Source organism: Hyperolius riggenbachi, chromosome 1, assembly GCF_040937935.1.
Source record: "Hyperolius riggenbachi isolate aHypRig1 chromosome 1, aHypRig1.pri, whole genome shotgun sequence".
Lineage (NCBI taxonomy): Eukaryota > Metazoa > Chordata > Amphibia > Anura > Hyperoliidae > Hyperolius > Hyperolius riggenbachi.
The window spans coordinates 584,199,826-584,212,947 of NC_090646.1; the positions used below are offsets into that span (position 1 = coordinate 584,199,826).

General features: G+C 45.3%; 1 protein-coding gene across 2 annotated transcripts in view; it reads left to right on the forward strand.

Moving 5' to 3' along the window:
• The window catches only part of ARHGEF28 (Rho guanine nucleotide exchange factor 28), a 346,228-nt gene that overhangs the window by 104,631 nt on the left and 228,475 nt on the right, over positions 1–13,122 (forward strand). For both annotated transcript variants that reach the window (XM_068248416.1, XM_068248426.1), the window contains exons 3-4: positions 1,587–1,734; positions 7,053–7,346. In XM_068248416.1, coding sequence (XP_068104517.1) covers positions 1,587–1,734; positions 7,053–7,346 — 442 coding nt within the window. The remainder of the gene's footprint in view (positions 1–1,586; positions 1,735–7,052; positions 7,347–13,122) is intronic.

The following is a 13,122-nucleotide window of genomic DNA, read 5'->3' on the forward strand; positions in this document are numbered from 1 at the left end:
TACTGTCTGAATCACACACTTGAAATTGAAGCTTCAGGCTAGGAACACACTTCGCAGAAACGCTAGTGTTGCGGAAAAAAAAAATGCATATAAAAAATGCGCTTTTATAACATGCGTTTTTAAAAACGTTGGTTTTGTTGCCTATTTTTCTTAAACGCACATTAATGAAAGTCAAATGACTAATACGTTTTGTAGGTGTTTTTCATGTGTTTTTATTTGCCTTTTTTTAAAAAATAGTTTTCTGATGTATTTCCGCTTCCTGTTGTGATTTGCATAAAATGCAATAGAGAAAGGCATTGAAAACGCATACAAAACGCATATGTATAAAACATGCAAACCGCTAGAAAACTGCATATGCAGGAAAAAAGTGTGATCCTCTCTCTCATGTGAGGCCTTGAACCCAATAGAGCATTTTTTTTGAGCATTTAGGGAACACTTTAAGGCTGGTTTCACAGTGGGACGTTACAGGCGCACGTTAGAGCAGCCTGTAACGCACCCCACCGCACAGCAATGAAAAATCAATGGGCTGTTCACAGTGCCCACGTTGCGTTACATTGTAACGCTGCGCCATAACACAACGTATTGCATGCAGTACTTAACACGCGGCAGAGCCGTGTTAGACTGCTTGCACATGCTCAGTAAAGTTGGGGAGGAGCGGAGAGCGGCCAGGCACATGGCTAATTAATATTCACTGCACTCAGTGACGTGCAGTGTTTACTTCCTGGAGCGGCCGCTCTGTGTGGCGATTGGCCGAGCGGGACCACGTGATGCCGCATGCGTCCAAGAGTGCGCATCACGGCATCACGGACGCCAGAGTGAGCTGCACAACGCGGCTCACTCTGACGTCCACATCAGAGAGCACCAGGCGTTGCGTTAGGGGCACGTTATGCGACCTTAACGTCCCCTAAAACGCAACGGCCTGGTGTGAAACCAGCCTTAATCATTAATGATTTCCCTAAACATTTTGCTAATATAAGTGGATGGGACCGATTCTACTAGAGCCATTGCTATTAGGTAAATCGCAATCACAGGACATGCAGATTTTTGGGAGCATTTCCATTTTAATGTATTGTATAGGAGGAGGGAAATCGCTCCCAAAATTGCTTGCAATACGCAAATTGCTAGCAATTGCTATAGTGCTTTGTAGTGGCTCCTAGGCCTCAGAAAAGTCTCATATTTTTATTTGTATAGCTGTAATTATATCATCCTACTGTCACGGTTGCAGTTTAGAATCCGCACTCTGCCTTTGAAGCTGTAAAATAGGCAGAACTGATGGCTCTTTGAACTTTCCTGCAGTAGAATCTTATCTCAAGCTGTTGCTCACGGTTTCTTTGCTGTTCAAGTCAGCAAGCTCAGAGAAGCTCTTTTGCATCGATAGTAATGCAAGTTTTTTTTTTTTTTTTTAACTATTCCTGTACTGGAAAACATAAAGGGACTACAAATAATTTTCTTAGTAGAGGTAAGATCATCTGTGAATATGTTTCTCGCCTTGTCACATGTGACTTCAGGTTTACTTTAAGGCTCCTGGTTTCAGTTTCCTTGCTATGCAGCAGGGTTAATAATTGTCCCTTCTTTTGTATTTTTAGGGTCAGATGACTGTCTATGCAAAGTTTGCTGAGGATCTCCACCTCCCAGAAGATGCAGAGTTTTATCTTGTTTACTACGGGTCCAGTCACCGGCATGTGATGTTTGCAGAGCGTCTCAGTGCAAATTCCCTGCTCTCCGTTCTGCCAGGTCAGAAGGCCATTGCTATTGTTGTTATTATTTGTTAATATTTTTTATTTAATTCACATTCCTAAATATGCAGAAAATTAAATCTGGCACAAAGCGCTGCTAGGGAAATTGAGCACAGTTGGATTTGTGCTGATCAGGGCTCTGGAGTCGGAGTTGAGGAGTCGGAGTTGGAGCAATTTTTGGTACCTGGAGTCCTAGTCGGTGATTTCATAAACTGAGGAGTCGGAGTTTGAGTCGGATGATTTTTGTACCCACTCCACTGCCCTGGTGCTGATATGTGCACTTTGCAAAGGAACAGTGAATGTGCAGCAAAAAGAGGAGCAAGGCACTGTACGTTATAAAACGGCACCTTTCAGCTTGTTTTCAGATGGGCATCGGAACCATCTGTCCGCAGCAGCAGGCGTCTCGTTGCAAAAGGTTTTTTGCAAGCTTGCAGAAAAGCATTTAGCGGCTTGTGGCGGCGCTTCCTTGCATGCAGCGTTTGTCATCCCCGCAGGGGGACATGGAAACGTGGCTGTAAATGATCCTATTGTATTGGATTCAATACAAACATCTGTATTGGATCCATAATAAAGAATTCTTGGTGTAAATAAATAAATAGCTATGGGCAGCAGCACTACTGACCAAAGCAGTAAATATTGTTTTTAAAAAAAATAAAAAGCTTACATTTTTTTTAACCACTTTACCCCCAGCGGTACAGATTTCTCCGTCCCTTTTTCCATCCTTTTACCACCAAGGTACGGAGAAATCCATACCTGACACCACTCCCGCCGCTGTCCGCGCTCCCGCTCGCTCGTCCGAGCGCCCCCGAGCTCGTGTACGCCGCCGCCCGCTCGCCCGGAGATCAATGAACGGGAAAAACCTTTCCCGTTCGTTGATCTAAGCCCCCCGCAATGATCAGCTGCTTCTACGAGAAGCAGCGCGATCATTGTGAAAAAAAAAGTTGCCCAGCCTCCCTAAACTTCGTCGCATAAACAAAAACTCACTGTGGCCATCTTGTGGCCAAATAGTAAAACTACACCCTAAAGCATTTTTCATATACAAATACATTAGTTATACATTAAAAATTAACTCATTACCTCCCACACTCCTGTAACGATCGGTGAGCACAGAGAGGATCTGATTACCGGTGATCTGCAGTATCACGGGGAATACAGATGTATACCAGATTATATGTGATCTGCAGTATCACCGATAATCCGATATACTAGCTAACCTCTGTTCACCTGAGTAGAGTGTAGTGTTAGGTGTAACAGTAACACAGAGGACTAAGCCTCAGTGCAGCAAGGAGTACTGCACAGATTCCTTCCGCAGACCTGAGCTCTCCAAGACGGGAGGAGTCAGACTGACAGTAGGAAGGCTGATCTGGAAGTGACACTCTGGAGAAGGTGTCACTGACAGGACGGGGAACCGCCTCCAACAGTGAGGTCGGACAAGCCAGGTCGTACACACACGGACAGATAACGTACAGTATCGTAAAGCAAAGGCGGAGTCAAGGTACAGGCAGGGTTCGGCAACAGGGTATCAGAAATATCGAGGTACAAGATCAGGAGGCAGAAGCAGAGTCTAAGGATGAGCCGGGGTTCGGCAACAGAGTATCAGAAATATCGAGGTACAGGATCAAAGTTTCAGGAGGATAGTCAGGCAGGAAAATAGGTCATAACAAATAATCACAATCAAACTAGTACTTTAGCTATCAAAAGAATCTAGCTAAGTGTAGGATTACAGCTCCAGCTGGTCCCGGCACACTTGTGGATCTGACTACGGATCTGGGTGCTTCCACGTATGTGATCGCAACGCCAGACAAGGAGCAAGTGAACAGCCAGCAGTATATATACACAAGGACCTTTCCAGGACCTCCCTAATTGCTGGACCAATGGGAGCAGTGGAAAATGTCAGCTGACCCCGCTGGTCAGCTGACTCCCTTCTGACTGTTATTTAAACTCTGCCTCTGTGCGCGCACGCGTGTAACTCTGAATCCAGGTGGACTATGAGTCCTAGCCACACCAGAACTGTTTAGCAAAGTCTCGAGTGCGGGAGCCGCCTCTGATGCGGATTCCGCCGTTACCAATGCGAATTCCGCCGTACTGCCTATGCGGCATGCGGCGTTTTTTCCACGTTGTGACGCCATGCTGGACGCGGAAACAGCCGCCTCACCTTGAGAGACGGCGGCTTTTCCGCGTTTCCTTACAACTCCCCAATTTTTTTTTTGTAATTAAAAAAAAAAAATACATAAATAGTTACCTTAGGGACTGAACTTTTTAAATATTTATGTCAAGAGGGTATAACACTGTTACTTTATAAACTATGGGCTTGTAATTAGGCATGGACGCAAAACTGAAAAAAAAATGCACCTTTATTTCCAAATAAAATATTGGCGCCAAACATTGTGATAGGGATGCAATTTAAACGGTTTTGTAACCGGGACAAATGGGCAAATAAATTTCATGACTTTTAATTACAGTAGCATGCATTATTTAAAAACTATAAAGGCAGAAAACTGAAAAATAACATTTTTTTCCCACATTTTTTCCTATTTTCCCATTAAAACACATTTAGAATAAAATAATTCTTGGCATAATGTCCCACCTAAAGAAAGCCTAATTGGTGGCCAAAAAAAACAAGATATAGTCCATTTCATTGTGATAAGTAATGATTAAGTTATAGACGAATGAACGGAAGGAGCGCTGAAAGGTAAAAAATGCTCTGGTGCTCAAGGGGTAAAACCCTTCAGTGGTGAAGTGGTTAATATTGTACACATGCTTGTGGACAGCTTGCAAGACCGCCAACTTGCAAGCAGTCTGCAAAAAAGCTTTACAATATAAAGAAACACTTGAAGAAAAAAAATTGTACCACTTTAAGTACAAAATTGCACAGAAATGAAACACTGGGAAGATTAATCACTCACCTGCTCACCCATTAATGTCAGATTCTCCATTCCCCTACTTGGCAAAGCTGCCATGGCATTATTTTCTGAAGTCCTCCGAAGCTATCACCCCCTGTGTCACCTCGGCCCGCCCCTAGCTTGGCAGCCATGACCTAATTGGTGGCTGCCAAACTAGGGCGGGCTGTGGCAACGCAGGTGGAGGTGGGGCTGTCTTGCAGATGGAGGGGTTGGAGTTTTTGATTTGTAGGCGAACTGGTGAGTGATTAACCCTACCAACCAATCTGCAAAGCAATAATAGAGATCCATTGCAGGCTCTTGCATAGGCTTATTTTTTCACCAGTTGTCCTCTTAAAGCGGACCCGAACGCAGAACATCCTCTCTGCTCTAAAAGATACGCAACAGCATAATAAATAATAACCTTTTAAAGAAAAGCATTTTTTTTTGTTACAGCGGATACAAATCCTGAAATAAATTGCACGGTTTCTACTTCTTGATTCATGGAAGCAGACCTATTGTTCACAGCCTATGCTTTCAAATGAGCTTATCTGATGTTGGCGGTCAGGTGACACAGGGGAGAGATGAAATTACAACTTGTGATTAGCCACAGATGAGGGGGAATTGGGCAGGCTAAACTCTCTAAATGCATACAGGGTGCATTTCTCTGTTTTTCTTCTGTGCTGTACAAGAGTTCAGGTCCACTTTCAGAGTTTATGGTTATGTGTCGGAGTAACAGAAGGTCGGAGGCCAATGATGAGAAATATGATACTCATATAAAGGGAACAGCAAATTAGCAGAGCTGGGAAACCAGATACATCACCAGCAGGGGCGTGGAAATAGCCATAGCAACTGCTAAGGGGCCCTGGAGAAGATTGAGCCTAGAGGGTACTTTATGTGTTCACTTTGTTTATCCAGCCTCTGTCTTTGTCTCAGTGCCCACGGACTATACGCAGTGCACATTGCATGAAAATGTAAATTGCCCTGTCAGCTCATATCCATAGGGTAGGGGCAAGTGGCATTGCAAGAGGGCCTAGATCTGATGGGCCCATAAAAATTGTGCCCCATATTCTCTAGCAATGCCACTGATCACTAGAGCTACAAGACTGCTCCAGGTACTTTAATTACACAACAGTAACCCAGTGCTGAAAAAAAACAAACAATTCAAACTGAATTGAACTTTTACACGAATCCCCCCCTTCCCTCCCCTCAAGTACACACATCATTATAGCGATATCTGTCATCACAAAACGCCCGCGACAAGCAACAGCTGACTACAGCTAGTCTGGAATGCACTTCCACCTTTTCATACTATTCTCATGTGTTTAATATTGTATGGCAGTTCAGGGCGTTGTTATCCCCGGGCTGTTTAGTATAGGCCCTCCACCTAACTTATTTTACTAAATGTATAACTGCTAAACATGGTGGAAAAGTAGCACAAGTGCTGTTGTGGGCGCAATAACAATACCATAGAGGGAGAGCAAATCTGGTGTTCTATCAAAATTCTGCAACCCGGAAGGTTGAGGTTTCTATTCTAATTTATTTTTTTCCTGCAGGAAATGAGAGGAGGATATAGTGCTATTACAGCACAGTCCCTGTCATTCAGGCAAACTCTAAATCTACCGTTCCAAATGAAAACTGAAGGTTAACCCTAAACCCAAAACAGTCTCTGCACCAGAATTGTTTTGCCAACACACTTCACAAGCGCATTCTGCATTTTGAGGGATCAGAGTGACATGCAGCCGGTGGGGATCAGAGTGCTAGTTGGCTACATTGGCGGAGTAAAGATCCCCTGTCTGCAATACTAACACAACATTCCCCCCTCCGCATTGGTTTATAGCCAAATCAACAGTATTGACCTTTTTACCTTTTTTTCCCCAGGTAACAATGAGGGACTCAAATTGGGTTATATTAAAGTGTATATCTACATTAAAGGGCCACTATTGGTCCACTATTGTGTACAATTGGAAATACATGTGTGTAAGCAGAAGTACGTTTCTCCCAGAGTAAAATGGACTATCAATTACTTTTCTGCTATGTTGTTGTCGCTTACAGTAGGCTTTTAAGATCTGACAGATGTGACAGGTTTTGGAATTGTCCAACTCCTCATGGGGGGTTCTCGGTATTTCCTTTGTTTTACAAAAGTATTCACTGGAAAACAGCTATACAAAGATGCCGGACAGATTCCATTTTCACTTGTACTTTACGTTGGCAGTTGGATGAAGCAACTGCCATTCAGAAAGTGCTTTTAAAATAAAAAACCCCTGAGAATTCACTGTGAGGAGATTAGTTATGTTGCATTTAAAGTTTACATTTTAAATGTAACACATTTTCGTGACAGTGGTCCTTTAAAGTGAATGATTAATTTATTTAATTAAAATTATTAACCAGTTTTACTGTATCAAAGCCCTTTTTTAACATGCTTGTGATTTTCCAGGACATAATTGCCCGGAGTCAGTGACTGTGGCAGTGTGTATGCACACTGATGGCTATTCTCCAGTCATTGTGGCCTGCACAACTATAGACTATGTGATGGATAAAGCGTGCAATATTGCTCACTTCCTCAAGAACCAACGCGAGAGCTTAACTTCCTCCAGCCACGAGGAAATACTGGATCCACTTGATGTGACTCTCATGGACTTACAGTTACTAGACCGGAAAATGATGCTGTGCTTGGTGCATGAGGACTTGTCACCATCTTGGAATGTTCTTGGATCCTATTCTGAAAAAGGTAAGATCTTTATGTATTTGTGGCAATTACACCCACCTCAGCCTGGTTTTACACTGTCTAAAATTACACTTGTACACATTTGTTCCTGCACCTGTGAAAAAAACGTCATTAATAAGAGGAATGCAGCCTCTATCCAAAATGCACCAATTATCATGCAGTCCAACCTGTGCTCCGATACCTCCGTGGGCAGTACTTAGCATGGGTTGGACTGCATGATGATTGACTGCATTTTGGAGAAAGGCTGCATGATTTGCCGAAGTGGGAACAGGAAGTTTTTTCTTACCCAGTTACGGGACGCATGCTGCGATTTGTCCCGTCTGGAATTCGTGCTGCCTGTCTATACAGCCCTAAGGGTGGCCACTAACAATCCAATTTCTAGCGAAAAATTGAGCAATCAGATAATTCTGATCGGAAGTGAAATCGTTCACTACACCATCAACAAACCAATCTTTGCTTTCGATCGATCACAACCAACAAGAAAATCCAAATTTAGGTTTGACGAAAATCCAATCAGACGACTATTTTTATAATCGTTCGAAATCGATTGCGCCCTTCAACAGAGAATATTTTAACCAATCCGATCACAATTTCTGATCGCTTGAATGAATTTTCACAAGAAATTGGACCGTTAGTGGCCACCTTCAGGTATTGTAGACATTGTAGTTTATTCACCAAATGTGCATCCTTGCTAAAGAATAACAGCGGTGCTATTCCTTGCACCCCATTGAGGCATCAGCTCACACACCGATGCCTGGCGCATCCGCCACCCACTATATCCGGAGTCGGCATCACGTAGTGGCCAAGAACTAGTTTACTATACCTGAATAGAGTTGGGCCGAACCTCCGATTTTAGGTTCGCGAACCGGGTTCGCGAACTTTCGCGGAAGGTTCGGTTCGCGTTAAAGTTCGCGAACCGCAATAGACTTCAATGGGGATGCGAACTTTGAACAAATAAAAATTTATGCTGGCCACAAAAGTGATGGAAAAGATGTTTCAAGGGGTCGAACACCTGGAGGGGGGCATGGTGGAGTGGGATACACGCCAAAAGTCCCCGGGAAAAATCTGGATTTGACGCAAAGCAGCGTTTTAAGGGCAGAAATCATATTGAATGCTAAATGACAGGCCTAAAGTGCTTTAAAACATCTTGCATGTGTATAGATCAATCAGGTAGTGTAATTAAGGTACTGCTTCACACTGGCACACCAAACTGTTCACTGAACAGAACAGGTATACAGTGACAAGACAAGACAAGACAAATAACATTTATATTGCGCTTTTCTCCTTGCGGACTCAAAGCGCCAGAGCTGCAGCCACTAGGGCGCGCTCTATTGGCAGTAGCAGTGTAAGGGAGACTTGCCAAAGGTCTCCTACTGAATTAGTGCTGGCTTACTGAACAGGCAGAGCCGAGATTCGAACCCTGGTCTCCTGTGTCAGAGGCAGAGCCCTTAACCATTACACCATCAGCCAACTGCAGTGGCGGGTTCACTGAACAGAACAGGTATACAGTGGCGGGTTCACTGAACAGAACAGGTATACAGTGGCGGGTTCACTGAACAGAACAGGTATGCAGTGGCGGGTTCACTGAACAGTACAGGTATGCAGTGGCAGGTTCACTGAACAGGTATGCAGTGGTGGGTTCACAGAACAGGTATGCAGTGGCGGGTTCACAGAACAGGTATGCAGTGGTGGGTTCACAGAACAGGTATGCAGTGGTGGGTTCACAGAACAGGTATGCAGTGGTGGGTTCACAGAACAGGTATGCAGTGGTGGGTTCACTGAACAGGTATGCAGTGGTGGGTTCACTGAACAGGTATGCAGTGGTGGGTTCACAGAACAGGTATGCAGTGGTGGGTTCACTGAACAGGTATGCAGTGGTGGGTTCACTGAACAGGTATGCAGTGGTGGGTTCACTGAACAGGTATGCAGTGGTGGGTTCACTGAACAGGTATGCAGTGGTGGGTTCACTGAACAGGTATGCAGTGGTGGGTTCACTGAACAGGTATGCAGTGGTGGGTTCACTGAACAGGTATGCAGTGGTGGGTTCACTGAACAGGTATGCAGTGGTGGGTTCACTGAACAGGTATGCAGTGGTGGGTTCACTGAACAGGTATGCAGTGGTGGGTTCACTGAACAGGTATGCAGTGGTGGGTTCACTGAACAGGTATGCAGTGGTGGGTTCACTGAACAGGTATGCAGTGGTGGGTTCACTGAACAGGTATGCAGTGGTGGGTTCACTGAACAGGTATGCAGTGGTGGGTTCACTGAACAGGTATGCAGTGGTGGGTTCACTGAACAGGTATGCAGTGGTGGGTTCACTGAACAGGTATGCAGTGGTGGGTTCACTGAACAGGTATGCAGTGGTGGGTTCACTGAACAGGTATGCAGTGGTGGGTTCACTGAACAGGTATGCAGTGGTGGGTTCACTGAACAGGTATGCAGTGGTGGGTTCACTGAACAGGTATGCAGTGGTGGGTTCACTGAACAGGTATGCAGTGGTGGGTTCACTGAACAGGTATGCAGTGGTGGGTTCACTGAACAGGTATGCAGTGGTGGGTTCACTGAACAGGTATGCAGTGGTGGGTTCACTGAACAGGTATGCAGTGGTGGGTTCACTGAACAGGTATGCAGTGGTGGGTTCACTGAACAGGTATGCAGTGGTGGGTTCACTGAACAGGTATGCAGTGGTGGGTTCACTGAACAGGTATGCAGTGGTGGGTTCACTGAACAGGTATGCAGTGGTGGGTTCACTGAACAGGTATGCAGTGGTGGGTTCACTGTACAGGTATGCAGTGGTGGGTTCACTGTACAGGTATGCAGTGGTGGGTTCACAGAACAGGTATGCAGTGGTGGGTTCACTGAACAGGTATGCAGTGGTGGGTTCACTGAACAGGTATGCAGTGGTGGGTTCACTGAACAGGTATGCAGTGGTGGGTTCACTGAACAGGTATGCAGTGGTGGGTTCACTGAACAGGTATGCAGTGGTGGGTTCACTGAACAGGTATGCAGTGGTGGGTTCACTGAACAGGTATGCAGTGGTGGGTTCACTGAACAGGTATGCAGTGGTGGGTTCACTGAACAGGTATGCAGTGGTGGGTTCACTGAACAGGTATGCAGTGGTGGGTTCACTGTACAGGTATGCAGTGGTGGGTTCACTGTACAGGTATGCAGTGGTGGGTTCACAGTACAGGTATGCAGTGGTGGGTTCACAGAACAGGTATGCAGCCAGAGACAAGCTAAGCCTAACTAATCTTTCCCTATGAGAGACAGTGCAGCAGCTCACCCTACTCTCACTAATGCAGGCAGGCAGTGGCACACGAATGACCGTAATGGCCGCCGCTGCCTGCCTTATATAAGGGGGGTGGGGCTCCAGGGGCTAGTGTAGCCTAATTGGCTACACTGGGCCTGCTGACTGTGATGTTTCTCAACATTTTATAAGTGTGTACCCCTTTTAAAACCCAGTACTCATCGAGTACCCCCTAGCATAGTAAACATGATCACAAGTACCCCTTGACAAATATATATTTAATCGTAGTACATGATAATTGGTTCTAAACAACGTGCAAGCATTTATTATTGCTTTTAATTAGCTAAAATACTAATTTGGTGTTGTTTAAATAAGAATTATAATTTTCTATATCTCTAAATTTGTTGTTCTTGGTTAAGTATATCAAGCTCGAGTACCCCCTGGACCCATCAGAAGTACCCCCTGGGGTACGCGTACCGCATGTTGAGAACCTAGGTGGTCAAAGTTGACCCTCATGGTGCATTATGGGGCGAACCGAACTTCCGCAAAAGTTCGCCTGCGGGACGCGAACCACGGAAGTTCGCATGGAACCGTTCGCAGGCGAACCGTTCGACCCAACTCTATACCTGAATGTTTATTATATCAGAGTTTACTATACCAGGCATTGCTCCCATACACTTATAATTGACATTGGCCAGGACATGGAGAAGTAATTTACTATACCTGTATGTTTACTATACCCAAGTTTATTATGAGATTATACTATACCTAAATACAAAGCCTGCATGCAGTGAGTTAAAATAATGTGATTCATTACATCGCAGAGATGTGAACAGGCCCATAGAATTCCCATGCAGAATTATTCTGCAGCGTAACTGTTATACAGTAAAGTCCTGCTTAACCGGAACTCGAGTATCCGTCTATCTCCACTAACCGGCATGCCTGGAAGAAGAGAATGGGGTGTTTCTTTTTAGGTACGCAGAATGTTGCGCAGTGGAAATAGCTTAGGAATCCTCCAGGCGCTGGTCTTCTCTCCCAGCTGTTTTGCTTGGTGCATCCTTGTAAGGCTCCCCAGGCATGTCACCTGACCCGTATTGGGTCACATGATGCGGTGAAGCAGCTGGGAGCTGCAGGAGGGATGACCAGCACCCGGAAGAATCGTATGTTTCTGCTGCGCACCACTCTGCCTTTTGTCAAGGGAAGGGGGGGGGGGGGGTTAGTGCTTATTTTAGGCTGGTTGTTTAGTTTCTGAAGCTACTGGCAAGAACAGGTATGCTGCACCAGGCAATCCCCACCTGTGCTGGATACTGGGGACTTCACTATAGAAAAGGATTAAGATTAAATGGGGCCCTAGGCAATACAGCAGTTTTTGCCCACCGATGATCACCTGGCTTTTTTTAATAAGATTTGGTGGGGACTGCCATCCACCAGGCCCCTAGACTCTCCCTAGGCAACTGCCTTGGTTTTCCTTGTGGATGATACATCTCTGCCTTATTGAAGTGTGAATTATGCACCCTTGCAGAGAATGTTCAGCAGACCTTCCTCTGTTCCTGCAGCCACCCATTCTGAAATGACTGTGCCCCTCTGCAGATGGTAGGCTGGCTGTGTGTCACTGTTTATGGCAGATTTTCTTGCGAGAGAGACAGCAGGTGAAGGATTGCATCCCTTTGCTTTTTAACCTTTCAAGTTGACAAGCGTTTACAAGTTGCCAAGAAAAAGGCGATTTTGCATAGTAGATTCTGCCTCATTCCCACGACCGGGATAAAGATCACAGGAAGCCTCGGGTTTTGTCACTGTGAGTTAGGGTGGGATAATGGCTTCAAACAGGTCAGATTTTCACATGTCCCTTCTGCGTCTTTTTCCAGTCGTTTCCTCCTCCTTTGTAGCGTTTGGTTTGTAGCGGGGGTGACCTCAGTGCACAGCTCTGCTGGATGCATGGAAGCCTTGCTGCATACTGTTTGCTCGATGCAAACTTTCCACTTAATGTGTTTTCTCTGTTATATTGTGCCTCCAAGTTAAACAGCTGAACCACGGCAGGATATTTGCATACAGGAAAGGTAGGTTGCTATGAGGCCCTGGGAACAGAGACATGTGCATCAGGCATACTATGACTGTAAAGAAATGAGCCGCAGCAACATCTCTGTGTGTGAGGAAAACACAGAACCTGCCACTTCGATAGAGATGGCCTGACATGTGGATAGGTGTGCCATTTTTTTATTTATTTATTTTTTTGAGAGGAACTTGATGCTTCATTGAGGTTTTTGACTGCGTTGGGGTCGATTCATAAAGCATTATCGCATTTGGTAATGCAGAAAACAGCTGACTTTACCGAGCACTTAAAGGGATACTGTAGGGGGTCGGGGGAAAATGAGCTGAACTTACCCGGGGCTTCTAATGGTCCCCCGCAGACATCCTGTGTTGGCGCAGCCACTCACCGATGCTCCGGCCCCACCTCCAGTCCACTTCTGGAATTTCTGACTTTAAAGTCAGAAAACCATTGCGCCTGCACGCCCGTGTCCTCGCTCCCGCTGA